The 25,193-nt window shown below is 48.8% G+C and overlaps 9 protein-coding genes across 9 annotated transcripts; 3 read left to right on the top strand and 6 right to left on the bottom strand.

The window, feature by feature from the left end:
- Positions 1-103: 103 nt before the first annotated feature.
- On the top strand, positions 104-2,619 carry csn12. The gene is made up of 6 exons (XM_032083045.1): positions 104-987; positions 1,043-1,115; positions 1,167-1,319; positions 1,377-1,438; positions 1,486-1,906; positions 1,986-2,619. Exons 1-6 carry the CDS (start codon positions 416-418, stop codon positions 2,070-2,072), a joined length of 1,368 nt encoding a protein of 455 aa, XP_031937452.1. The 5' UTR covers positions 104-415; the 3' UTR covers positions 2,073-2,619.
- Positions 2,620-2,650: 31 nt separating this feature from the next.
- Positions 2,651-4,127, bottom strand: BDV37DRAFT_258386 (BTB/POZ domain-containing protein). Its single transcript, XM_032083044.1, has 4 exons — positions 3,799-4,127; positions 3,369-3,719; positions 2,991-3,264; positions 2,651-2,926 (listed from the first exon to the last, which is right to left on the bottom strand). The coding sequence occupies exons 1-4, from the start codon at positions 3,972-3,974 to the stop codon at positions 2,885-2,887; spliced, it is 843 nt and encodes a 280-aa protein (XP_031937451.1). The 5' UTR covers positions 3,975-4,127; the 3' UTR covers positions 2,651-2,884.
- Positions 4,128-4,692: 565 nt separating this feature from the next.
- On the bottom strand, positions 4,693-6,712 carry BDV37DRAFT_258382 (ubiquitin-protein ligase RMD5). Its single transcript, XM_032083043.1, has 4 exons — positions 6,287-6,712; positions 6,051-6,178; positions 5,212-5,979; positions 4,693-5,155 (listed from the first exon to the last, which is right to left on the bottom strand). Exons 1-4 carry the CDS (start codon positions 6,405-6,407, stop codon positions 4,937-4,939), a joined length of 1,236 nt encoding a protein of 411 aa, XP_031937450.1. The 5' UTR covers positions 6,408-6,712; the 3' UTR covers positions 4,693-4,936.
- Positions 6,713-7,913: 1,201 nt separating this feature from the next.
- Positions 7,914-11,012, top strand: BDV37DRAFT_258381 (putative Sin3 complex subunit (Stb2)). The gene has a single exon (XM_032083042.1). The coding sequence runs from the start codon at positions 8,422-8,424 to the stop codon at positions 10,990-10,992; it is 2,571 nt and encodes an 856-aa protein (XP_031937449.1). The 5' UTR covers positions 7,914-8,421; the 3' UTR covers positions 10,993-11,012.
- Position 11,013: 1 nt separating this feature from the next.
- Positions 11,014-11,904, bottom strand: BDV37DRAFT_258379 (Tim10/DDP family zinc finger protein). Its single transcript, XM_032083041.1, has 3 exons — positions 11,862-11,904; positions 11,680-11,811; positions 11,014-11,549 (listed from the first exon to the last, which is right to left on the bottom strand). The coding sequence occupies exons 2-3, from the start codon at positions 11,775-11,777 to the stop codon at positions 11,363-11,365; spliced, it is 285 nt and encodes a 94-aa protein (XP_031937448.1). The 5' UTR covers positions 11,778-11,811; positions 11,862-11,904; the 3' UTR covers positions 11,014-11,362.
- Positions 11,905-12,092: 188 nt separating this feature from the next.
- BDV37DRAFT_211468 (putative lysyl-tRNA synthetase) lies at positions 12,093-14,262 on the top strand. The gene is made up of 4 exons (XM_032080021.1): positions 12,093-12,667; positions 12,725-12,889; positions 12,946-13,371; positions 13,438-14,262. The coding sequence occupies exons 1-4, from the start codon at positions 12,367-12,369 to the stop codon at positions 14,178-14,180; spliced, it is 1,635 nt and encodes a 544-aa protein (XP_031937447.1). The 5' UTR covers positions 12,093-12,366; the 3' UTR covers positions 14,181-14,262.
- Positions 14,263-14,315: 53 nt separating this feature from the next.
- BDV37DRAFT_274659 (transcription-silencing protein Clr2-domain-containing protein) lies at positions 14,316-17,543 on the bottom strand (the record flags this gene model as incomplete). The annotated part of the gene is made up of 5 exons (XM_032085275.1): positions 14,316-15,154; positions 15,232-15,384; positions 15,477-15,604; position 15,896; positions 16,112-17,543. 5 exons carry the CDS (start codon positions 17,541-17,543, stop codon positions 14,316-14,318), a joined length of 2,553 nt encoding a protein of 850 aa, XP_031937446.1.
- Positions 17,544-17,783: 240 nt separating this feature from the next.
- Positions 17,784-18,954, bottom strand: BDV37DRAFT_258374 (uncharacterized protein). Its single transcript, XM_032083040.1, has 3 exons — positions 18,608-18,954; positions 18,144-18,220; positions 17,784-18,084 (listed from the first exon to the last, which is right to left on the bottom strand). Exons 1-3 carry the CDS (start codon positions 18,804-18,806, stop codon positions 17,896-17,898), a joined length of 465 nt encoding a protein of 154 aa, XP_031937445.1. The 5' UTR covers positions 18,807-18,954; the 3' UTR covers positions 17,784-17,895.
- A 162-nt stretch (positions 18,955-19,116) lies between these two features.
- Positions 19,117-21,953, bottom strand: pxa1 (putative peroxisomal ABC transporter (PXA1)). The gene has a single exon (XM_032083039.1). The coding sequence runs from the start codon at positions 21,752-21,754 to the stop codon at positions 19,292-19,294; it is 2,463 nt and encodes an 820-aa protein (XP_031937444.1). The 5' UTR covers positions 21,755-21,953; the 3' UTR covers positions 19,117-19,291.
- Between the last annotated feature and the right edge of the window lie 3,240 nt (positions 21,954-25,193).

Below are 25,193 nucleotides of genomic sequence, written 5' to 3'. Positions count from 1 at the left end.
TTTTTTTTCACTTACCCATCTGGTAAATCTGTTAGCAACAAGACCTTTAAATATGGTGGGTAGATAGGCAGGGTAGGACTCACTTTTGTCGACTGTTGTGGTTGCTCGAGAGAGGTATGCCGGTTGGGTCTCGTTCGTGAAATTGGGATTTGTGATTTCCGTTGAGTTAGGGCTGCCACCCTAAGCGACCTTGAGGCTTGGCACGGGACACCATTCCCAATTGGGTGTTCAGCCACTGTGGCTGATCAGATCGGTCCCGTTGGCGGTGAGGCATCGTTCCCCACCTCATGTTTGCACTTGTACGGAGGAAGCATATCGTGGTTCCATCTCCGCCAAATGCCCGAACACTTGCGATATGGGCCCGACTTGCTAACCCGGCACTGAACGTTTATGATTGATTCGTGAACATACTACCATGGCCACCATCTTTGAAGACTTCGTTCAAGGCCAGCGAATTGGCTCTGGCCCTCGCCTTGCTGCTGCTCTTACTCCCGTTGCCCCCGCCGAGTACCCCCAACGACTCCAATCGTTCTACCGCTTCTCAAATGCTGCCCGTGTATCCTCAGATCTCCGCTATTCGCTCTTTCAGGCCAATGGCTTGAAGCTACCGAAGCAAGAACAAAATGCATGGATCGATATCTTTTCAACTTACTGGACCGCTGTCGGAGAAGTTACCAAATTCACCGACTCTCCGTCAAGCGCGAGCTGGGTAAAGGTCTTCAATTCTTGGAAGGACTTGGCAAATATCCTTATTCGGGGCTATACGAACTTCGGTCTTCAGGCATGGACAGTTCCATGTCTATACGTTGTTGGAAAATACTTGCGAATCTTCGCTATGAAAGCAGACGCCGAACTATCGTCTCAAGATTCGGTTGCATTCGGAGACAATTTCCAGGATGACATCGCGGCCGATTTCGAAAAGAGTGCGAAGCTTGAGGAATCGGCACGTATAATCAACCGAATGTTTACTTTATGTCTAAGTGACAGGTGGGTTCCATAGGCGGCCGCATGAGTTGTAGCCCGCTGCTAATCACTGAACTAGAGCCCCGATTGAGGAGTCGCGCAAATGGGGCATATATAATACGACAAATTTGTTGTTCAAAACTTATTTCAAGGTACGGAAAGCATTACCACCACAGCACTATGTATGTTCTGACAAATATTAGATCAATTCTGTCTCACTTTCCAAAAACCTTCTTCGCGCGCTCAAAGCTTCATCAGCAGACCTTCCAGATATGGAGGTCTTTCCCAAGTCTCACATAGTCACCTTTAAATATTATGTTGGATTGATCCACTTTCTGGATGAGAACTATGCAGAGGTAAGTAGCAGCTCCGGGCTTTGTCGGTCTCTGAGACTAACTCTTGCGTTCGGATAGGCTGAAGAGCATCTGGCGTACGCATGGAACATGTGTCACAAAGATGCAATCAAAAACAGGGAGTGAGTGTAGTAACACCCGCTCAAGTAAACTATCTAACTTCTTGGAGGATGATTCTTGCTTATCTTATCCCTTGTCATCTTGTCACGACACATACTCTACCAAGCAAGAAGCTTCTTGCTCCGTTTCCCAGGCTTGAGAAGTTGTTCCGTCCGCTTTGCAACTGTATCATGAAGGGCGATCTCAATGGTTTCGACAATGCTATGACCGCAGGGGAGGAAGAATTTGTCAAGCGACGCATCTACCTACCCCTCGAACGAGGACGTGACATAGCATTGCGAAACCTATTCCGAAAGGTTTTCATCGCTGGAGGCTTTGAAGAATCCAAGGATGGCCAGCCGCCAATTCGACGTACACGTGTTCCAGTTGCTGAGTTCGCAGCAGCATTGAGGATAGGTACACATGCAGATGATAGATCTCGTGTCGATATTGACGAGGTCGAGTGTTTGCTATCCAACCTCATTTACAAGGTGAGTTTCGCAAACGATTCTCATGTAGTCTACGTCGTGTATGCTATACGAGAGATCATCGGCCACTGACAACAAATAGGGCCTTATGAAAGGCTATATTGCCCGGGAGCGCGGCATGGTGGTCCTAAGCAAGGGCGGCACCGCGTTCCCAGGAACAGGTGTCTAAGAGCATCCCAGCCAACTTAAGACGAGAGGCATGTTAGCGCCGATTGTCTACACAGTTCCATATTGTCTGCATATACCGTCAAAATCCTCGATCACCAGAGGATCATTATCTGAACGGTCCTGGACAGATCTAGTTATCAACTTGCGCTGCTCAGCGTTTACGACCTCCCCACTAGAACTTCTAGCGCCTTGCGCTATGCGCAAATTTAAACCCTAGGCCAACTTCTACACGACCCCTTGATGGCTAGATTCACAACATAGCTTTTGCTACATGAACAGCAATGCATCATGAAGGACTACTGAATAACAGTGACTCAGAGTCTTCTTGCTCGATTGATAGATTCGACGACTACGCCAGGAGAGAGAAATAGCATCTTCAATGGCTATAAGTTAGGAAGTTTGCATGATTTACGATGATCAGATGCACTGCATTGGCTTCAGAATATCAATATTGTACCTAAGGATCTCACATCATGGACGATAGTCTTTCTTTGGCTTACACTTACACTACCATGCCTGGTACAAGATGTGGAGGATTGAAAGCAAAAATAGGATTATATTCATATAACTACCACTATAAAAGCACCTCATTCTGTATGAAGTGAATAACGCTGTTTAGCGAAGATCAAAAATGGCATCAAGCCAAGACAGCCTGCGTCGACTCTTAACAAACAGAGCCACAAAATACAAAACGCAGGCTGAAAAATAAAATAAAATCAACCAGTGAATAAAAGTACCGCCCGCATAACATCCCAATCATACATTAAAAATATCGGATACACAAGGCACACGAAGACTCCAAACCAGTGGATATCAACAACCCGGAGAAGGCTCAGCCTTAGATGTAAGATCATCCTATCACACACGTTAATAACAATCACAAGAGACAGAGAGACAGAGAGACAGAGAGAGATCTCACCATATGATTACACATTGCAACGAAAAGATCAAAAAACAATTTTCCTCCCTGCTCCATCTCCATTTGCATCGTACCGCTTCGCTTGAACGTTGACCGGCTCCGAATAATCAAAGCGAGATAATGCGCCCGCAGCTTGGACTCATTCTCGGGGGTGTTGCTGTAGGCATATCGTGCGCTGGTGAGGATGGTACTACATTGAATGCCGGAATGCAGGCCTTGTTTTCGGAGGGCTAGGCGTTTGAGAAGATCTAGTCCGTATTTATCGGCTGCGCAGCTGTTTCGGGAAGCATGAAGGTTAGTCTATTGGCCTTTCATGCATGACAAGTACGTTGGACAACCAGAGGCGAAAGCGAAAGGGCTGCAGAAAAAAAGACATACTAAACAGCCGTATCTCTTAGTATCTCCGCTCCAGCCGCATGATGAAACAAAGTCGCCCCATTACTCTGACCATCCTTATCGGTCCCCGTGTCTTCCAACTCCCAGGAATTCAATTGCTTGTTGTGCACCAGCTGGGGGTAATAGTCGCCCTTGTAGAGGTACTCGAGAATACACGAAAAGACTTCCGGTTGCTCGTCGGGGAGGTTCACCCGTCTGTTGGGAGAGTCTGACGGCTGGGCTTGGGTATACGCTGCGGCGAAGAACGGGGATACGCAGAGGATGTCTTTGTGGGCTGCGAATAGGCGTTTTTGAGGGCCTACGCAGAGGGTAATAACGGCTGGCGAGAGTGATCTAGCAATATATGATTCGGGTCAATTTTCGTTTGCGAGAATAAATTGTCACTGGGTATGCGTTGGTCAGGGGCTCTTACCGTCCATGTGGAGGGCTGGATGAGCCCTGACGCCTGTCTAGACGTCGCGATACTGACGGGCTGTCCCTTAACAGCTGTTGCTTTCTGCTCCGAGATACGATTTTTCCGGCTCCATACTTAGAAGAGAAACTATCTGGGTTGCCGGGGGGTGTGCGTGTACGTTTTGTGGAGAGCATTTTTCTGGGATCGCTACGCTGATGCTGTTCGGTCGGCGTTTGGGAGGGACGATTTCTCTTGTTATGAGGAAGAGATATGGAAAGTATAGGTAGCAATGGATTCAGGGGCTCCTTTTCTTAATAAAGCTCAGCGCAAACTGTGAAATGGATGGCGAATACATGTACTGCGTCCGTATGAACGTCCGTCAGTACGGACTGTGGGGAATAGGGGGTCTAGTAAGTCGAGCCAATCTGTGACCAAGGCGCCGGGGGTGAACAGGGCCTTTTGTATGTTTTCTGATTCATCCATCTTGTTAATATCAGCTCGGCAAGGATATCGTCTCTTTTCTTTGTCGAGAATATTATCTGCGATGATGATTGGAGACGCGTAAGAATGGGTAATGCACGCGTAAAGTGGTTTCGTGCATCGCCAAATGTCCGCGCAGTCACGGGGCAGCCATTGCCCAATTACGTTACGGAAAAGGGTAAGGGGGTGTGGATCCCAAGGCCGCAATGGGCGAATTGTTTGCTTCGGTTTGGACTGGAAACTGATACATCCATTGAATTTGGACGATCTCTTACTTGCATGTCTCATGTGTTGGTGCACTTACAGATTCCTCTGCTGGTAAAACTTGAAACAGAATTGGATCTATCATTAATAGGGGAAACGTGGGGTTAATCGCATCTCGATCCTTTTGCTTTCTTATCTAACGAATTTCATTCGTAAAGCTTTTCAAACGTCACATTGAAGTCAATAATTAAATCATAGCATTGATAGAGATATATGCTTGGGCTGTCAATATGCATAGCCCCTAAAACCATGTCCAGTCCGAAAGTTGCCCATCACCTTTAAACGCCATAGGTAACATGCTCACGCTCCCGATTTCGATTCTCATATCCAGTCCAAAACTTGATGTGTGTAGAGATGTCTCGCCATTACGCCATTCAAATACTGCAACAGAAAGGCCCATATCTATTTTGTCCTACAGGAAGACCTTCTTCGCCTCCCGTGGATGACTTTCACTGGGGCAATAAGGACACTTGAATCTACTGCCCTTGCATAACCGTTTAAGTGACTCCTCTGCGATGACATGACCACAGGGCATCATCATTGGGGGATTGTCATCAGTGGTTTGTTCCTTGGAAACGGGGCAGACGAAAATAGAATGGAAGAGATACGACGGTGGAAGCGGTATTTCGACCTATATTGTACACAGTTAGTGGAAGATAGCACAGGAAAGACACCAACTGCGCTCACCGGAAGCTCATTTTCCGTGGTCCACTCTGTCCGCTTCGCTTTCATGATGGTTTGCAGTTTTAGCAACGTCGGCAGAGCGATCGCACCGGCTGTAGCAGTGACGTATAGAGGCGAATCCGCAGATAACCCGAGGAGAGAGCAGAATTCACGAGTGAAGGAGTGTGCCACATCTTCCCATGCAGAGGGGTTGTTGAAGATGGCCCTGTAAGGAGAGTCTTGCAGGTTGGGACAGAAAGCCATGGCTCCCATAAGCTGTTGGACTTCCCGGAGATACCTCGGCAAGAAACCCTGGAATTCGCGCCTGGCGTACTCCAAAGCCTCTTGCCGCCCTGTCGGAATAGGTCCCTGCTTATCAGGTCCACCATGGAAAAGCCAGACAAACTGCAACCGGCACAGTTCGAATTCCAAGTTACTTCCTCTGGCTTCCAATGCTTCCCTATTATCCCTCGACCATTGGATTGCCGGGAGCAAGTTATTGTTCTCTTTCATTTCATGTAGGATGTAATACATGGTGGCAAACTGTTTCCGAACCTCGCTGGACGGGACTTCATCTATATCCAAGAGCGTCGCTGCATTTTCCGAGGCACTCGTACCCGCTTGTTGTTGTGACTCCATGGCCCTCTTCTCCGCCATTTCGGAAAGGAACGTTGCAGCGACAGAAAATTGTCCTTCTCGGAGGAGATGCATTGCGATAGCTCGGTTGATGAGGTGCTCTTGGGAGGCGAGGGCATCGTGTTCGGTACTTGGAAGCGGTCTGTCTTTAAAGAGCTAATGAGGATATAAGCAATGCGCTCTTGAGCTCTCAGTCTCTCCTGTGACCGGGATTTGGGAGACGATACCTTATCTAAGGCCTTTGAATACTTGTTGAGGCTGCTATGAGTGTCCTTGAGGCTGTCATTTATTGAGTCGAAGGACGACTTCACAGAGTTCTGAAGCTTGGCCAATGTCATAGATGTCTGACTCGGATCTAAGCAGTTATAAGTAGTCAAGAACTATTTGTTCATGATTGGTTTGAGTGTTAAGCGGGATGTGAAAGCTAATGGCGGGCATCTGAAACTAAGAGAGGTGAACCAACCGGAAGCAATGGCATCTCGTGCAGACTGTAGTAAGTCTATAGTTGTTTGAACATTCTTGATGCCCTGAGCAGCTTTGATCTTCTTCCCAAGACGTTCATGTTCCTTCTGAACAAGATCCATGGTGGTGAAGCAGGCGATTTCTGGTAAGTCGTGAGTAGTGATAAAAGCGGAGTCCGACAAGTTACCGCCGTGATATGGCGATAGCCATACGGGGGCTATAGTTGAAGTTCCAGTATTTAAATATATGCTGAAGTAGCAAATAAATACCAAGTAGCAGTTCCTCTAGTAGATCCAGCTAGCTAGGTCATCTGGTTCATGCAGTGGAGGTTGTGTGAGTCGGTTGAAAGGTCATTTGCTCTATCGTCGGAGGGACGGCATTACGACATGTACTGTCACGTGCCCCGGGGTAGTAGGGATGCTTCCCCTTTACCCCTCCTGACAACGCTGCCAACATATCAGTCAAGGGGCTGCTGTGAAACGGTGAGGAACGGATGACACTTGAAAGTGTTTGTCGTGTCTCTCTCCTTTACTCCAAAGCCCACAGAGTCGTAGTTTGTCTACGGATCGAATTTCGCTATTCTGTATATAAGCTTAAGCTGAAGAAGAATCATCTTCTGAAGCAATTGCTCTTCTTCTTCAGGAATACAGTGGAGCAAGAACCCAGAGCGTAATTGGCTACTTGTAACCAAGACAGGCATGGGAATTAGTGTCCACGGGTACTAGGTGGCTATCGTACAGAGTAGATAGGTAGACACAATACGAATCGAAAGATGCGGCCTCCTGTTCTCAGTAGTACGTAAATAGATGTACGAGTCGGCTACGACATGGCTGTAATACAAGAGCCTGCCACTTACTCTGCAACATAGCAGGCTCCAGTTTGATTGTACTACTCAGTGTTCTTGGCCATCTACTGTGTATGGATAGGTCACGGGTACTACCTGTTCTGTACTAATGAGATGACCCGACTGCAGTTACAACCAATCACAATTGAGGGCTTACCCGATAAGCAGCTCGCTTACGCTAGCGCACCAGTCAGGTCTTGGCGTGTGTATATAATGCCGGGACGCCCGCCAACCCTTTAGGATCTTTTTTCTTTTCCTCTCCATCCTAGTGCACGGGCAATACACGTATCAGTGAGGAGACATCCGAGATCGTGTTTTTGCTAGTTGAAAACTATTTTTTTGACCGCTTCAGTTGGCCTTAGGGTCGGCTGGGAATTTTTGAAAATAAACTGCCCTGACTCATATTTCTATGAGCCAGTCTAAGAGTGCGTCTTGTGGCATCTTTGACACGACCCATTTGGGAAGTACTCGAGAATCTCGGTCTTCTTTTCACTGCTGTTTGCCTCCCATGTTGGAGGCCTGTAGAGAAGAGGAGTTCGTATATCACAAATCTTGTAGATAGTACGTAAATAGAAGCCTATTCCACGCGCTTCATGGATTGCGCTTAGGAAGGTTTCCTACATACCCGTGACTAGTAGCGCTCACAAACTGGTTTTGACCACCAGATGTGGCGGTGCACTCAACCCCTAATTCTAAGAGTATATATTGCGTGGCTGACGGGCCGCTAGGCAGCTGCTTTTTCTGGCTGGTGCTGAAGATGTGGCGTTCTATACTCTGGGCTAGAAGCGTCTTCACATGTTGACTAGCGATAGAGTTATTAGTAGCAATCAATTTTAAGTCATGAGAGAATCTGGACAACGGTTGAATTGAGATTTGTTGTGGCTTAGCCGCTCACCGCTTCCATAAATATGGACATTTGTGACGTCGCTGAAGACAATGGCAACAGAATTCCCCCTCTCTATACCATCTTTGTCTGGAGACCATACTTTCTACAAGCCGTCGACAAAGTTCAAACGTCATGGTTGACCCGTATTCCCGCTTCTCGTCCCCACGTTTCAGACTATAGGCCCGCAAAGACCTCCACATTAACACACCTCGGATATGTCACCATCTTCTCCTGCTTGCTGGACAGAACGACACAGACCCCAGGAGGGTCAACCCTTTTCTTTCCCCTTACGCTGCGCTTGGTCTCTGGGCACCCCTCGTGGTTACGTTCCTCGTGATTCTTCAGTTCAAACCTCAAGGACATGAACCTTCATTCACTACCACCTCGGTAGGAGCTTGTTTCTACCATGTCGCAAACCGCAACGCAAAACGGCGCACAGGCTGCGCTTTCTACTACTACTACCATGCAGCGCGAGACTACGAAACAATCAGTTGCCCCCAAAGAAAGCCCTTCGTCCCAGAATGACCCTGACAGGCAGCCGTCTCTCCCTGGTCACCAGAGGCTCGTCTTCACCGATCCTGTCGCGCTCCGATACCTTGAAGAAGACCCTTCGACGATTGTGCTGCATCGACGTTTGATTCTCCAGGGCTATGAGATATACATTGTTGAACAATGGGCATGTTCGAGGATTCATCCTACTTTTATAATTACGACTTATACGGGAGAGCCTTCACACAAAGTAGTAGCGGGACTGCTAAGCGTTCCTACAGATGAATCCACTTGGTCTCCCCGTTTAAAACTCTATTTCGATGCAGTTACAGGATGCGAAGCACGCAGGAAAGAGACATCGTTTGGAACTCTGTTCATAACTGATTTGAGCACATTTCCTTCGGCTCTTACTGTCATCCCGGTGCCTGGAGGTGATATCCATAAACACAAGGATGATTTTATCGTGAACGAAAACTTGAAACGGCTGAACTGTTCGGGCCGAGCAGGCTTAAAATTACAACCACCAACGGCCGCAACTGAAGCCAAGTTCTACCATCTCTACCGGACCAGCGAGAGAGTCCCGCTTTATTTGGCCGTTGTAGAGCTTGTGAAGCAGTGTCAGATTGCCTTGATGATGTTTGGCATTCTGGCTCCGGAGTATGTCGATGGAATCTTATGTGATGTGACAGAAGCAGCAATTGGCGACTGGTGGACGGACATTGGCATGGATCTATACAATATTGAACCCAGCGATGGTGTTTTGGGACCAACTACCGTAGCCGCGCTGCTAGGGACGCTGATGGGGGCTCGAAACCGGCTGCACGCTTTTGGTGCTCCAGTTGGCAAAGATGCCTTTGATATCTCTAACTTAAAAAGAGGAATCAGTAGCTTCCAGAAATCCCAAAAGCTGAAGCGGACTCGGAGGTTGGACCGTCAAACATTGGACCGACTTCATCGGGTCACTGCAAAGGCCGCAAATGCGGAGGGCTGGACCGATGCTGTGAAGTCAACTATGGCTGAGTTGAGTGGCCATGGAGGCGAGATGGTCATGGGTATGGTGCGGGGTCGGGAAAAGGGCGGCATCGCTGATATCGAAACCCTAGATGTTGACAACTTCGCACAGTTAGTCACGGGTGAAAGAGCAAAGTGGCTTTGGAGAGGAAAACCACGCAAGGGCGGTGTTGGAGATGGCTTTGCTGGAGGACATCCAGGTGCAGACATGATGTTTACTACCGATGATCAGGGTGGATACCTATGGACCAGTCGCAAACGAAGTTCCCACGATGATTTGGTCGCCGAACGGTCTTATCAGGGGTCGGAACGTCCAGGAAGACTTCTCGAGCCAGTTATCACCGCAGATGATAAAGATCAGAATATAGGCAGGTTGGTACGACGAGGCGTCAGTGGAAAAGTGTCAGATGCGCGGGCTGGGTTTGGCAGGTTTAAGGATGGCCTACGGTCACACCTCCCGAAGACAAAGGATGATGCGGATCTCCCTAGTGGCACAGCTTGTATTCCTCCATTAGAGAGCGATACTGAGATGGCCCTTTCCAAGATCACTTCTGACGGTGGTCGACAACCCGAACCTAAGAGCGTTCCTGACAGCGAGATGCCAACACAGCCTCACGAACTGAACACCGAAACACCGCTTAATAATTTTGTGCCAAAGTCATCCGATGTTAAACTTCCAGCTATAACAATTGAACCTGTAACGTCAAACGAACCCTCCGATAGCTCCCAGAAGGTGTCTTTAGCTCGGGAAGATGAGGAGTCGCAAGATCTAGAGCGGTGGAAGACGCGATCAACCTACGCAGCCGCAGAAGATCAGACGTCAGAGTTTGGCATCATGTCATTGCGCCGGCCGCAGAGCAGTGCTGAACTTTATCGTGCAGACGACACTGAACATTTGGATAATTACTGGCCGCGACATCTGTCATTCAGTACTGTCGAAGAGGTTGTGCTGGGATGGGAAGAGTTGAAGGGGAAGGCCGAAGGCTCTGAAAACCCCGACGCCAGCCTGGAAGAAGCTATTACCGAAGAGGATATACTAGTGTCTGACGCGCGAATATTCAGCTCCAGAGTTCAAGGCTTGAGCGAGAGCACTGTTCCTTGGGTTGAAAAGCAAGTGGGTTCAGTAGACGACCTGAACCGAGTTCTTTACGAAATGCATGAAAGGGTCAACATAACCTATATGGAGAAGCTCTGCCAATACCAAGGGATTCGAGAGAGATCATGCGATCTCCTGTCTGAAGAACACTCCTCACTCACGGACCACATGAGGCGGGTCGAGATGATGAGCGCAAAACTAGATTACGAGCTTAATGTCCTAGGGTCCAAGGTTGAGGAAGTCGAGACTGGGCTAGGTGAGTTCGAGAGACACATTGAGGAGATAGAAACAAGGGTCAAGACGCTGGTCCGTGGGGAAGAAGAAAAGCAGAACTGTTCCTGGCTTTCACGGTTAGGAAGATTCACTGGGTTCTCTTTGTAATTGATTTTTGAACCGGCACCTGTAATGTAATACTGTGACATATATATTCACTTCTATTGTACATAATATGGAAAAGATTTGATTAACCATGCCGTGCGCAGAACCATGTCCCCGACCCAAACACTTCTATCATCCCAGCACCCATCTAGCAGACTGCGATCATAACCAGCCGGCATAGAGTGCCCCGGAATCAACAATCTTGAGAACTAAACCCAAATGCAACACTTCCCGGCAAAAGATGATCTCTGAAACCCAAAGGCAAGATCCGCGCCTGACACGAGCAACATAAAGGCAAACCCGAGCGTAAAAAGAACATAAATTATGTTTCGGAAGGGAGGTTTGTCCATGAGGCAGCAGACTTCTCATCCATTTACATGCTGAATCCCATACCGCCGCCCTGCTTGTTGGCGGCTTCGCCCTGCATCTTCTCGCTGACCTTGATGTTGACTTCGAAGAACTTGGACACACAGCGGTCGAGGCAGACGGATTCACCCTTGTTCAGGTCGCCCTCACGGTAGTCGTTGGGAATGCACTTCTTGGTGCAAGATTCGGTCAGACTAAGCAGATTGTCGGCATTAGCATCGCTGTCCATGGGAATATTGGGTTGTATTTGTGAACGGCAAATCGAAGACAATTTCAAGGCATTATAATCTTGAGCGAGAATCGGGAGTGTATCAATGGGCTCACCGGTTGAACATGTCTGAAATCATCTCAACTTCGGTCTCAGCGGCAGCAATCTTCTCTGCCGAGGACATCTTGGGTGGGCCGCCAAAGAGGAAAGACATGGTGTTGGTTGCTAAAGGGGTAATTGGAGAATAACTAGGAAGATATTAGCTTTGATAATAACTAATCAGTGGACTTTTACTGACAAATTTTAGAGAGAAGTTATGATGCTGGTATCGAGGATGGAGGTAAATGTTGTCTGGAATGATGGTTAATCGGAAGTTCCAGTCGGAAGCTTGGACCACCTTCACCGCCTTCAAACGATTTTTCTTCGGCGTTTCGCTCGCTCTGCTGTTTTAATCCCACACACTCTCTTCCCGTCCGCGATGTGACGGACTTCGTAGTCTTCCACCACCTATCCATTGCAAATGCATTCAGTTCGCCCCAGGTGGGCTTCACAGTTGGTCTCCGGGAGACTTTGGTCAAGGTAAGAACCATCACTTGCGCCTTTCTTCTATTCTCTTCCCCTGCAAAGCCATCCGAGGACGAATCAGATCCCTTCCAATTCAGAACCGCTGCAGTATGACGCCTGCAAACAGGCAATGAACGCAACGGAAGCTACTTTTTGACTCTGACTGGATTCAATTGCTTGATATTGTTTTCTCTTCTCCGTTCACGCACATTATGGCCTTGATCCTGTGCTAATTGTGAATGATCAGAACAGGATTGCCCGTCTCTACCAATGTAAAATGGTCTTACTCTTCGGGAGCTCAGCTGGCCCAAGCAATTAACCATCCCTCCATTGTTTCTATAAGCACTAGGAGTAGCAGCAGTGCAGCCTCGCCTGAAAGGGCTTTCAAGGAACGGTTACAAGAGGTTCAAAATGTCTGTCCTGATCCGTATCCTCGCCTAGCAGCAGACGGTCGCTCCGTGAGCTGCTCGGAATTCCGCGACCGATACAGCCACCTAGAAAATAATGAAACAGTAGAAGGCGACTCCGTCGTCGTTCGTGGTAGGTCTCAGCCTTAGTCGGCTCTACCTTGTTGTCTTTTGTACTTAGGTTAGTTAGGTAGGATACGTACGTATAGACTTGCTGGAAGCAAATTGATCTTCTTCGATATCGTGCAAAATGGCCACAAAGTTCAAGTTATGTGCAACCTTCGTCAACTGCCTGGGATAACCCCGGAAGCCTTTAAAAAGCTCTATCGTTTGCTCCGCCGCGGTGATGCTTTCTGTACGTTTCCCACCAGCCACCTCTGTATGCTCACTTAGGCTGAACTCTTCCCATAGCCGTAACAGGTAGACCTCACCGCACTGGACGAGGAGAGCTCACAGTTGTGGCCACTGAACTGCCTCAGCTTTTGTCTCCTTGTCTCCATGATGTCCCCCTGGACGCGAAAGAGCACGAGAACTCGCCATACCCCCGTCATGTCCAGTTCCTTGCCGACCAAACTACAGCCGACATTATCAAGGCACGCTCGGCGATCATCCAATATCTGCGCCAATTCTTCCTCGATCGGTCCTTTATGGAGGTCAACACTCCCATCGTCAATTCGATCGCCGGTGGAGCCATCGCTCGTCCCTTCTATACTTCTGCGACCGAATTTCCCGACCGTCAGCTGTCTCTCAGAATTGCACCAGAACTATGGCTGAAGCGCCTAGTCGTTGGTGGTTTCGATAGGGTGTTCGAGATTGGGCCCTCATTTCGCAATGAAGGTCCGTTACGCTCTCTCCATTCCATGCTCTGTTGTAAAGTTATCATGGGCGACTGACGTTCCATAGGCATCGACAAGACCCATAACCCTGAGTTTACAACATGTGAATTCTATCATGCTTATGCCAACCTAGAAGACCTACTGTCTATGACAGAGAGTCTACTGTCTGGCATGGCACAACATATTCACGACTTTAACAAGGACGGTACTCTGAAGCCCACCGAAGTTGATTTCTCAACGCCGTTCCGTCGTATCGATTTCCTCACTGGCATTGAAGAGAAGATCGGCCGCAAGCTCCCAGATCTCACATCTCCAGATGCCGTGGTCCAGGTGAAACAACTGTTCAAGGACTTATCACTCGAGATTCCCGAGGCTCCCACACTTCCCCGACTTTTGGATGAACTCTGCAGCATCTATGTGGAACCCGAATGCATAAACCCGACCTTTATCATCAACCCTCCTGAATGTCTATCGCCCCTGTCGAAATCTTTTATCCATCCAGTCACCGGCCAGCGTGTTGCTGCACGGGGAGAGCTGTTCATCGAGGGAAAGGAGGTGGTGAATACTTACGAGGAAGAAAACTCGCCATCGGAACAAAGACGCAAGTTCGAAGACCAAGTACGCTACAGCAAGGATGCAGACGAGTCTGCCGAGATCGACGAGAGCTACCTTGAGGCGCTGGAATGGGGTCTTCCCGCTACAGGCGGCTGGGGATGCGGGATCGACCGACTCTGCATGCTCTTCACCGGCGCGAAGAGGATAGCAGATGTCCTACCCTTCGGGACCCTACGTGCCGTGACCCGGCGATGAAACCTCTAAGCTGGAAATGCTTGCTGTCATAGGTATCTGGATAGCCCAGTCTCAACTGTACAATAGCAACCTTAATATGTGAAACTATATACAAACCAGTCATCATAATAAAAACCTCTCATCTCAACCACCACCCTAATAAGTCCTCGCCACGACCTCCCTCGCAAACTCCCCAAAACTCTTCCCACCCTCCACCTCCTCTTCCAAATTCGGCTGCGTGAACACCGCCAACGTATTCCTCGCGATCCTCTCCCCCGCAGAAGGCTTCGCGCCCTTGACAAAATGCGGCACCGCCCTAAACTTCCCCCTCGTAATAAGCTGCAGCGCCTCCCCGGTCTGAAAAGCCAAACAATCCCTGGGGATATTAACCTTGACCACGTCGCCCGTGCGGGACTGAATATAAAGCCCAGCCTTGGGATCCGGCGAAGCGCCCAACTCAGCAAGCTGCGCTCCGTGCACGGGGGGAGTCGCAAGCTCATCCACAAACATAGCGGAAGTCAACCCGGTCAAACACCCATGATCCAAATGCGTCGCGCACCAATCATCATCCCCCTCTCCGGCGTCGGAAGCACCCTCCTCGGCCGGAAAGTAATGCAGCAACCGCGCCTTGGTCGTCAAACTCGTCCGCACAACATGCTCCAAATACCCGCTCTTGTAGCCCTCGATGTTTGCCGTCGCGTAGCGATCACACGCCCGCGCCACCAGCGCCGCCGTGTCGATGATAAGCGTGCAGAGCTGTTCCAGCGCCGGCCGGAACGTCGGCAGGCGCTCTGCCGGCGGCCAGATGTTCGGCGCCGTGTACTCGGATAGATCGGGGAAGTTGTCGGCCGGCGCGCCTTGCAGCGATGCGTCTTGGTAGAATGCGCAGTTGACGTAGTAGGAGCCCTTGAGCGTGTCGAAGTGGCCGGAGCGCAGGGTTTCTTTGCCGCAGGACCAGCCTACGAGGTATTTTGCTGATGGGCTGGTTAGGGATTCTAGGTTTTGGTTGTGAGTGGTTAGTTGGGTTTTGGGAGGGGAGGCGAGTTTGGTTGCTTTGGGGGTGGATGTGTACCTAGTTCGTCGTTGGGGAGGGCGGCGAGGTAGGATGCGTTAGAGAGGACTTGGGAGCGGAGACGTTGGAATTCGGAGTCGAGGTCTTTCACGACGATTATGCCTAGGGAGGAGGGGCCGAAAGCTTCGGTGAGGGTTTCGAAGGAGACGGTGCCTGGCGTTGAAGGTTAGTTTATTGCGAGTTTCACTTGTAGAGGGGTGTTTGTATAGTTCAGTATATATAAGGTGTTTCTGGTGCTTGCTTACCGTCGATGAGGTCTTTGAGACTCACTGTTACGGCTTGGGCTTGAGGTACGCCGTCGAGACCCATTGTTGCGATTGTAATCCTGTGGCTTGTGAGGGTGTAATCAGATTGATAATTATGCAGGAGGTTTCTCGTTGAAGATATATTGTTGCCCCTCCCAAGAAATTTTTTTATATATATATATTCCCCGCCTTTTAGTCAAGGTAATGTAGTATTTGGCTGGCGGGCCAATCCGGTGCCTTCTAGAGTGCCGGTTATCTGCGGGATTTCTTGCTCTTATCGCATGATAAGACATACCGCAATACATATGTACATACATAGGCACAGGAAAGATGGTGGTAGAAGATTAATCGTATTTATGTATGTTTATCCTTCCCTAATCTACAATTGTCACATAAAAGAGTATGTTCAAGACCAGGACGCTGTGGTTCATCCCCATAAGCGAACCTCCTAATCGCAATTGATTCAATTGTCAACCTAGGTCCTGCGCTAGGTATCAATGTCGAGAGAGTGCTTGACGTCTGAACTCACGAAGCGAGCGAAGAGCACCGGCTGGAACGAGCTTCAGAGTATCCGTGATCAAAGATCTCCTGCTTCGTCCGTTTGCCCTAGGGCCCAGGGCTTGGCTTGTAATCACCCTCCTCCGATTCGTCCGTTCCCCCTGGGAGTTGGTCCATGGCCAATGCAAAAACTTCATCTGATCCAGAGGTATCGTCCTCATTTGGCAGGATGGGCCCTTCTTCGGAGCTTACAGGGTTGCTCACGTCTGCGGCCCCAAGACCCGTACTGACCAGCTTGCTAAGCTTGCCGATCTCTGAAAAGTTGGACCGAGCCTTCGAGGGTCGACCGACATTGCCGGGAAGCCTGGCCAGGCGAAGATCCGCCGAATCCGCCGTGCCATCGAGAATTCGGAGATTTGCTCCCCACATCGTGATTTCACGGGCCTCGCTGTAGTAGCCCACATCCTGGCCATTGAGAGTATCAATCGCGAGAGTCTGAGTTCGAAAGTCGCCCCAGAACCAGCCTTTCCCTTCGGGAATACGTTCATCGACTTTCCGTGAATACTCCCTCGCCTTGATCACCCCCGACAGATCCAGCCCCAGAGAGCAAGACCCGAATAAGAGGTTCATAGCATCGGGATCGTAACAGCGACCAATTATCATATCCTGCGAGACTTCCACCGTTGCGCCGTTCCACACCCTGTACCAAGACCCATATCCACCCATGCCAATCGATTGAAAAACGTCAATGACTTCCTCGGGTCTCATAGGCAATGGTTGGCTCGTCCCGTCGGTCCCAGTACTCGATCTCGGGGGAGCGTTCGTATAGACCTTTCCTGCAATTCGAACCTGATATCGCTCTGCCAGTTGGTCCGACGTGAGATTGCTCACGCAATTGACAAGCTCCAGGCGTATTTCGTCAATGACCATAACATCCTCAACGGCGTCATGGCTTTCATACGAGTCAAATTGGCGCTTTGGTTTCAAGCGGACAGCATCGCCAACCACCAAGAGCTCTGCTCCGATGAAAATACCTCGGCAATAAATCGCTGCGTTCGGCCAAGCTCCTTTAAAGTGATATTTGTCCAGAAGACTGAACGACGACATAATCGTCATCGCATACCCGATGGACGGATGTAAATTTTCGGGCGGAATCCCTTGCAGAAAGAGCTCGTATGCGTTGAAGGGCTTGATACACTGCAGACGGATATATTTGTAGTGTAATGAGTAGCTCTTGTCGTAACTTTGAGGATCAGGAAAGGTTTCAACGCGAAAGCCAGAGTAGTTGACATCCCATTTTTTGGGCGCCGTTTTCACTAAGTCCTGAAGGACTATATCTTCTTCTGGCGTCTGGCCTACAATACCAGCCCGCCATTTGGGGGTTCCTAACCATCGGTCTTCATCGGGGGAGTACATTTCGATGCACTTGTTTTCGTGGTTCCAGGCTAGTTCCCCCTGACACTCCGGAGCCCAGAGTACAACTTCTCCGGGTCGAGGAACGTAGGAAGGCTGCATGCCTAATTGCTCAATATATTCGTCAAGTGCTGTCCTCTCGGCCCTCCAGTCCATGCTCTCATTTTCTTTTATTCTCTCATCCAGAACCCCCCGTTCTTTGAGCCTTATAACGGCCATCTTGAACACGTCCGGTGTTCCTTCACTGTCAAAGATACCGCGCACTCCGGCCGCAGCAGACCTACCAGGCGGCCTGCCAGGCGGTCTTCCGGGTGGCCTACCAGATAATTTACCATATGGTCGTCCAGGAGGCCGTCCAGGAGGCCGTCCAGGAGGCCGCCCAGGAAGCCGATGTGGTGTCCCTCCAGGGGGCGTGTCGACCGACCTGGCAATATTTGAACTTCCTCTCCCTCGTCCTCTCCCTCGTCCTCGTCCTCGTAGGGAACCATTTAATATCGCTGGAAGTACATTAGCGAAAAGGTTTGAATGTAAAATACTGAAGGAGCACCGAACCCTGTTCACGCTTTGCTACTTTGTCACAAAGCATGCAATGGCAAGGTCCCGCCGCGCCCGTCATCAGATGATAAAAGTGTGGAAAGAACTGGAGTATCGAAGGGAAGTATTGCCCAATTGGATGACCCCAAAGGAATCTATCACGCTGAGTTGAATACTGTTAGACCTAGAGAAGTTTTGTACAATAGTAGGACAAAGACTTACAATGGTAGGATCCGTCCCACGCGGTCTATCAAAGAGGGCGTAACCATCTGGCAAGCGGTTGAGCATATATCTCATCCCTGAAGATCAATGCTTAGCTAGAATGAAGTTGAGGACCATGTGTGAATTTTAATCGACAAAAAAGCAAGAAAAACCAGTGCAAAGCAACCACAGGAACAATTTTAGACCCAGGATCTATCTCATGCGTCGAACGGCAAAATATGGCGAGATAGTGAATGGAGATACACAATACAACATCAAGCAAATTCAAAAGCAGTGAAATAAACAGCGTGGCGTAAGGCATAGCCAGCTGATATTGAACTCAGGCGAGCAAAATTGGTACTAAAGAGGACTGCTGTTCATGCTGGGGGAAATGCTGCAATAGTAGGGACGATCATGACAGCTGCTAGAATCGATAGGTGGCAACAAAGTCGTAGTAGAGATTAGAGAATAGAAGTGATCCATACCCTCTTCATATGTTCCAATTTTCTGCAGCCATAGCATTGCCAATTTCTCCCGGTAAGAGCTATCATCCGGCATGCCAAACCTGGCTTCAGTGGGCCAAGTTGACTTATCCCCATCGCTGACAGATCCTATCGGGATTATTACTACATCCTCGCTCTCGTGCCCTTCCTCTACCAGGGGTAGTCGTTGTGGCAGGGACATTTTAGTAGAGAATTGAAGAAGCCGACACCTTTTTGGAGTATCGGACTTTAATTTAGAAATAGTGTAGACATGCCATTCTTAAGAGGAGTAGAAATACTGATTGGTCAGATAGCGCATGACCTTAGGTTATTTTTCAGAGAAGTATAAGGGTGGATCTTCTGATAGATGTAAAAATAATTCTTATTTTGATTTCCCGTAAATCAAAGCTGCGATGATCCGCTGTGCCCCTTCTGAGTGGCCGGTGGTCATGTGACTACATATGGATGCAAACAATGAAATGATGGTGATGGATCAATCCCACTGCAGTAAGGTAGAATCAAAGAAGACTCAAGAACTACCAGAATTCACATAAATCTTAATTTCCATTGAATAGTGAGGCGTGGTGGGTGGCAGCCACTACAGCACCTTGACTTCTATCTCAAGCACATACCAATACGTCCAAAACATTATATACTCACTGCTCTTGCCCCGTTCCAAAATCAACATTAGTTCGAAGACTCCTCGACCGCTTGGCTTTCAGTTGTCTCCGGCTCTTCTGTATATGGCGGTGGGGCCAGCTCTCCTTCCTCAACCCAAACCTTACGTAGTTCGCTCTCGATCTCCTCTCGGCGTTGTTTCCATTCATCAACCTTATCCAGCCGCTTACGAAGTTCTTGCAGCTCTTTCTCAACATTCATCTTCTCCTTAGCCGTGCCAATCCGCTCAAACTCCCACTGTTCCCCTTCGGAGCCCAGGCCAAGGGTGAGGTTGTAAGTGTGATACTTCTTGAGAGACGCACGTGTAGAGATCGTGATGAGTGTAATTCCACGCTCCTTGGCCCGTTCGTACAGCAGGCCCTCAACATCCGAGGAGACAGCAGACGTCCCTTCGTCGAGGAAGGCGTAACGGGGCTCATGGTAGTAGAGACGTGCCATAGCCATTCTTTGCTTCTCACCACCGCTCAGGACATCCTTCCACTCCTTCCGAGAATCCCATCCACCCTCGCGGGTAGGGAGGTAACCTAAGTGGGCATCATCCAAAATCTTTTGGAGACCTGCGTCCGATATACCTCCCTCACGCATGTCGACCTCCGTGTGAGGGTAGATGACTTGGTCACGCAGAGTACCCACACTGAGGTAGGGTCGTTGGGGGAGGAACATGATTCCATCCAGCCCAAATCCCCTTGGTCGACTGACTAACCCACGATAAACCGGCCATAGACCTGCTATTATACGAGCAATGGCAGATTTGCCAACGCCGTTCGGTCCAGAGATAAGAAGGTGATCTCCAGAATGCACAACGAATGACAGTGACTCAAGAAGCTCATCGCCACCATGAGGATAGAGAGATGGTGCCACGATTGGAACATGTTCGAGACGCACTCCATCAAAGCCATTGTGGATGGTACCCTGCGCATCTGCCAGAGAGTACAACTCCGCATGGGAGCCACGTGGAGGGTAATATGCGTCTGCATGAACCCTATGGAGGGTCGAAATCAGTGTGTAGACACGCGAGGTGTAACCAGCCAGTTCCGAAATGTCCTTGATACTGTACATCATTCGGCCGCCGGCATCTGCTAGAGACAGCATCAGCCGTTTGTTCGTGATGAACTCCTTCATACGGCCCCGTTCTCGTCCGACCGTTTCAGGTGTATCGGCTAACTCCAGGGCGCCACCTAGGCCACCCCAGGCAGGGAGAAATACAGGCAAAGACGTGATCAGATAGCCGAAGGCAGACCAAGAATATTTCAAGATAACATCCTCGAGCATATTATAGCGAATCTTCAGGCTGTAAATACCCTCCAGCCAGCGCTGAAGATCCTTGAAGCTTCTCGTCAAAAAGACTCGCTCGATGTCAGCTCCCCCATAGAACGATATCTCCTCAGCATTCGCAAGCAATCTAGAGTGAAGCCCTCTGAAGTCTCCTTCCTTTTTGCCCTCCACAGCCTTGAGCTTGCCGAACGGAGGTGACAGTTTGCGCAGAACAATTGCAGTGCTGAAATAGCCCGTGAGGATTCCGCTAAGGGCCAAAGGCCCCAGAGAGCGGTACAGTTGATAATTAAAAACAAATAAATCCACCAGTGGTTTCCCCATGGAGGAATACAGAGCTGCGGCTGCAGAGCAGAAGAGTGTGAGATCCTGCGTGATGAACTGGTCCGCACCCTGACCGATGCCACCGTCCAGATTCATCAACTTGTAATAGTTGTCATCACCAGTGAGGTACAGATCGTGAATGTACCGGGTGAGTCTCGTTCGAAATGCGATAGACACCTTCGACTGCAGGAACTTGATCATGGCATTCGTATACGAAGCAAGTGTGCCAATGCCACACCATTTAACAATACCCCACATAAACGCTCGGCCCTTCCCTGCAACGAGATCTCTCACAATCTCGCCATCTAACCTTGCAATTAACAGCGATAAGTACGTTCGTAGCAGTAAAAATACGCCATGACCCATGAGGAGGCCGGTCTCCTTACTACCCCATCTAGGGACCATGATACTTCCAAGACTAAGAAACTGGTGAAGGAAAGCGAGGTTCAGGCCCGGCTTAGTTGTCGGTGGTGGGATCTGGTTGGATTCGCCATCTCCAGCGCGAGCTGGAGCTGGGGGGTTTAAGAATAGCCTCCGGTGCGCATCAAATGTCGTAGGTTTCGTTGGGTGGATAGTAACTTTAGATGTCAGGGAATCTTTGTAAGGCACGTATATGGTGCGAGAACCATCCTTTCCCCTAATTCCGGAGTTTCGCCGTAACAATCGTCTGCCCTGGGCGCGTTCCTTCGCCCTCTGGCGTAGTCGTTTGTAGCCTCCATATCCAGTTGCTATGATCGAGAGCAGTAGCGCAGCGGTAGCGATCAGCTTGGTTGTTTTCGATGAACGCTTAAACCGAGAACGAAACAAGTTGAGGTAGTAATGGTATAGCGTGGCGAGGGGATCCTCCCGGGAGCGTAGTGTTGATTGGGCGGCCATTTTGACTTAATTACTGGGCCACTTGGAGTCGAGCGGGTAGCTCACACAGCGCCCTTCCTTAGGCCAAGGCGACATAGGCCATGAGGAAAGCGTCTGAGTAGGACGCGTCTGAGAGTTGTATGGTGAGTGTTCAGTCAAGGTGGTCGTGAAGGAGTATAGTAAAGAATGGATTCGTTCACGGATAAGTTGGCGATCTGCCGAACAAGTCACATTATGGGTGCTGCTGACGGCATCGCGCAGTTGCATGTGAAAACCTCGGGTCGATTGTTGAAATTGCGGAGTGGCGGAGGGCTCACGTGCGGGCGTGTTTCCCCAGATTTCAACCCCGAAGAAAAAGAAACAATGATGTTTAGGGTTCATTTGTTACAGAGCAGAGAAATAAATGGAAAGGAAAAAACCATCACGTAGATAGCCATTTCCTATGGCACCTAAACATATCGTTAAAATTATTCAGAAAAAATCATCAAAGTATCATTATGTGTGATGCTATATTCCTTGAGCCACGTGGAAAATTTTACATTTAATGACAATGGAATTGAACTCTACTGTAGCCTCCCGCGAGGGACATCAGAGCACAACCAGTAGATAGTAGACAGGGTGATTCACCGGTATTCAACCGGTATCGCATCCGGGATTTATGGAATTGATCGCTGTCCTAGCCTTATGTCCGCGTAAGCGCCGGGCTCTTTATCCGTGCAGTAATGGGTGCTTGGTGCTATTCGAGTACTTAATGCCAATCCCTATCATGCAAAGATAGTAGCAGTGACCCCTCTACTTGGCAAGATGGTTCAATATTAGTAGGCGAATAGGCCCATAAATTCATAGAAGGGCGCCATCACGATACCTACATGTTGGAAGCCAGATCACGTATGTCCAGCTCCGGATCAAGACTGGCTGGTATATACATCATATGCCTAGCAATAGCGGCGGCATCTATAGACTAGATGAGTTGTCGAGCTCTTTTCTGAGTCAATAGTGAGTACTTTTCAAGTCGCAGTCAATGAACACGGACATGAAGGGGCACTATTATATATATCTACGTTTGTACCACCGTCCCAAAATCAGTGTACTGTACACAGTCGGACTACAGGTCAGAGACTATGAAGTAGGAGCAACACTAGAGATAAAAAACCGAGACTGAGGAGGTCTCTACTATTGCCAAGATATTAAGCGCTTAACATTTGGAGGATATCGAATGCCTCAGGTTGTGACGTTCCCTGTCATCCTACATCTCCCCACATGCCTTGTATCCAATGGAATGTACGGAGGAGTCCGCTTGGAATGCATTAACTGTGAATGCTGGCTCTTCTATCGGCAGCGAGTAGTGGGATGACGAGATATCAATCAAATGATAATAATGATGCATACAGAACCGTCAAATCTATCCACATGGATATCAACGAATCCACTATCCCACATACTATATCCAAAGCCGGGATCATTTGGTCTGCTGAACCAGACCCTGCTATTAATTACTGCTATGCTCAACAAATATTATGGGGATCTTCCTTGGCCCAAGAATATCTGAGACCATCTCCATTGGTGGGTAGCGTTTATTCAAGGCGTTCTATAGAACCCAACCCCCTTCAAGTGAAAAGAGAACAGCAACGCCTTTTCTAGCAAGTTGAGTATGTCCATAGAGAAGATACGAGGTAGCGCCTAGATTGAGATGGGTAAAGCTACGGAGACTTTGAATCTGTCAGTTCGCGCCCGCGATTAGTAAATAGGCTAGTGGTGCGAGCTCAGGTGTAGGAATGCACTGATACTGGAGCTCCAAACTCAAGGCTATCAACCAGGAAAGTTAGGTGGAGTTCAGGGCTCCGAGCTTCGTATCCCGTACAGTATGATACTTCGACAGCGTGCGTCCCTAATGTCAGGTCTCCTTCGCAATCCTTAGGTTGGGTACCTTAAATGGGACGGATGTAAGTTTGATCCAATGAGAAATTGTCAGAGGAGCAGACTGCATATAACACGACTAGCTGAAGGCGCAAATTTGCGGAACACATTGTCCTTCCGGTAAGACGAAGACAAATAGGATGAATGCCAGGTTATCCTGCACACCTCGAGGGTGGAGCTGGGCTTGGGATCTTAGAAGGGGGAAGTTAATTTAAGATCCCGTATCACCGAATTGGAAACGATCTCCATGATAACCGTAAACTATTTGGCGTTTCGTACCGGATGTGACCCACGGGGTTTGGAATGAGAGTTGTCACCTAGTCGGGAAGTGATATTCAAATAACTGAGATGGGGGGGGTTGAATTCGGGTAACTATTGAAGATCTTTGTGGTTGATCTGATCATGAGGAATGGTACAGGGCGTAGTTGGAGAGGGTGTGAGGGTGTGAGGGTGCAGGGTGGCAGTGGTATTACTTAAACAAACCGTGACTTGGCCTTAGAATTACTGTACCTCATCGGTACCTCTACTGAAATTAGTTGAGTTCAGCACAGCACGCCATAAAAAAAATGAAAATGAAAAAAGCAAAGTGTTAAAAAAAAAAAAAAAAGTAAAAGGAAATACCGGTATTATTAAGATCTTTATTTCTACGAACGAATAACAATTTCCCAGATTTCCCCTTGTTAAGCGCTCAGATGGAGCCATCGCCGTTGGAACGAGCCAATCTTAAGCCAACGCTGAATTGTCACCCCTGGTTGTCGCCCCCGCCCGTCCATACCAATACTCATACCCACTCAGGTACAATGCGAATAAAATGCCCACCTGTCTGATGAAGGTATGTCTATCTTGTCTGTCTGTATATTCATGGATTGTGGAGTCCGAGTACGGACAGGATACATACATCAAGCAGGGCAGATGTAAAGAAATAACAACCTGGCTGATTGGGAGAGCTCATTTCCCTGATGAACGACAGGATCGAGATTCTCTTATTGGTGAATCATGGGGGGAAAGACAGGATTTAGTGAGCAATAATAGGAGTGGATGCAAGCTGATGCAAGCTCCCTGGGTCTAAGGTGGTAGTAGCTCACTTATCTTTCATCAGACCAGCTAATATGTAGCACCGGGCTAGCGTGATAATATTAGGGCACGCCTACATATACATACATACACCCATGCATTCATTCATTTCGTCTAGTATTGGGATTTCCTCCTTGAATTGTGACGATCAATCTGCATCAACAACTACCGGAGAAGGTATGACACTATGCTAGACTTACAAAAGTACCTGATGTATCTCTCCATCAGATTGCTTTGATATCAAGGTTTGGTGAGGTTCAACAGCGTCTAAACCTGCTTTGGGAGCTACCAGTCAAAGCGGGCGCAGTGCTTGTTAGTGCCGGTGCTGCTGGTTCGACGGCCCCAATTCTGCAGCCCTGCATCCTTGGTCCAGACCGAGAGACTAACCTTGACTGTTGTGATCTTTTTTTCCTCTTTTTTTTTTTTTTTTTTTTTTTTTTTTTTTTTTTTTTTTTTTTTTTTTTTTTTT

The sequence above is a fragment of the Aspergillus pseudonomiae genome (assembly GCF_009193645.1).
Source record: "Aspergillus pseudonomiae strain CBS 119388 unplaced genomic scaffold BDV37scaffold_83, whole genome shotgun sequence".
NCBI lineage: Eukaryota > Fungi > Ascomycota > Eurotiomycetes > Eurotiales > Aspergillaceae > Aspergillus > Aspergillus pseudonomiae.
Note: the sequence above shows the minus strand (reverse complement) of the source record. Positions and strands in the feature narration are given on the sequence as shown.

Bases quoted from the DNA above. Each gene is read 5' to 3' on its own strand.
- csn12 (XM_032083045.1), top strand. From the start codon at position 416: ATGGCCACCATCTTTGAAGACTTCGTTCAAGGCCAGCGAATTGGCTCT. The intron at 1,116-1,166 runs GTACGGAAAGCA...GACAAATATTAG, and splicing joins TGTTCAAAACTTATTTCAAG to ATCAATTCTGTCTCACTTTC. The intron at 1,907-1,985 runs GTGAGTTTCGCA...GACAACAAATAG, and splicing joins TATCCAACCTCATTTACAAG to GGCCTTATGAAAGGCTATAT.
- BDV37DRAFT_258386 (XM_032083044.1), bottom strand. From the start codon at position 3,974: ATGCTCTCCACAAAACGTACACGCACACCCCCCGGCAACCCAGATAGT. The intron at 3,265-3,368 runs GTATGTCTTTTT...TTCCCGAAACAG, and splicing joins CTAAGAGATACGGCTGTTTA to CTGCGCAGCCGATAAATACG. The intron at 2,927-2,990 runs GTGAGATCTCTC...CGTGTGTGATAG, and splicing joins TTGCAATGTGTAATCATATG to GATGATCTTACATCTAAGGC.
- BDV37DRAFT_258382 (XM_032083043.1), bottom strand. From the start codon at position 6,407: ATGGATCTTGTTCAGAAGGAACATGAACGTCTTGGGAAGAAGATCAAA. The intron at 6,179-6,286 runs GTTGGTTCACCT...ATAACTGCTTAG, and splicing joins ACGAGATGCCATTGCTTCCG to ATCCGAGTCAGACATCTATG. The intron at 5,980-6,050 runs GTATCGTCTCCC...TATCCTCATTAG, and splicing joins ATTCAAAGGCCTTAGATAAG to CTCTTTAAAGACAGACCGCT.
- BDV37DRAFT_258381 (XM_032083042.1), top strand. From the start codon at position 8,422: ATGTCGCAAACCGCAACGCAAAACGGCGCACAGGCTGCGCTTTCTACT.
- BDV37DRAFT_258379 (XM_032083041.1), bottom strand. From the start codon at position 11,777: ATGTCTTTCCTCTTTGGCGGCCCACCCAAGATGTCCTCGGCAGAGAAG. The intron at 11,550-11,679 runs GTGAGCCCATTG...CAATCTGCTTAG, and splicing joins ATTTCAGACATGTTCAACCG to TCTGACCGAATCTTGCACCA.
- BDV37DRAFT_211468 (XM_032080021.1), top strand. From the start codon at position 12,367: ATGATCAGAACAGGATTGCCCGTCTCTACCAATGTAAAATGGTCTTAC. The intron at 12,668-12,724 runs GTAGGTCTCAGC...TAGGTTAGTTAG, and splicing joins CGACTCCGTCGTCGTTCGTG to GTAGGATACGTACGTATAGA. The intron at 12,890-12,945 runs GTACGTTTCCCA...CTCTTCCCATAG, and splicing joins CCGCCGCGGTGATGCTTTCT to CCGTAACAGGTAGACCTCAC.
- BDV37DRAFT_258374 (XM_032083040.1), bottom strand. From the start codon at position 18,806: ATGTCCCTGCCACAACGACTACCCCTGGTAGAGGAAGGGCACGAGAGC. The intron at 18,221-18,607 runs GTATGGATCACT...ATTGATCTTCAG, and splicing joins AATTGGAACATATGAAGAGG to GGATGAGATATATGCTCAAC. The intron at 18,085-18,143 runs GTAAGTCTTTGT...TATTCAACTCAG, and splicing joins GTGGGACGGATCCTACCATT to CGTGATAGATTCCTTTGGGG.
- pxa1 (XM_032083039.1), bottom strand. From the start codon at position 21,754: ATGGCCGCCCAATCAACACTACGCTCCCGGGAGGATCCCCTCGCCACG.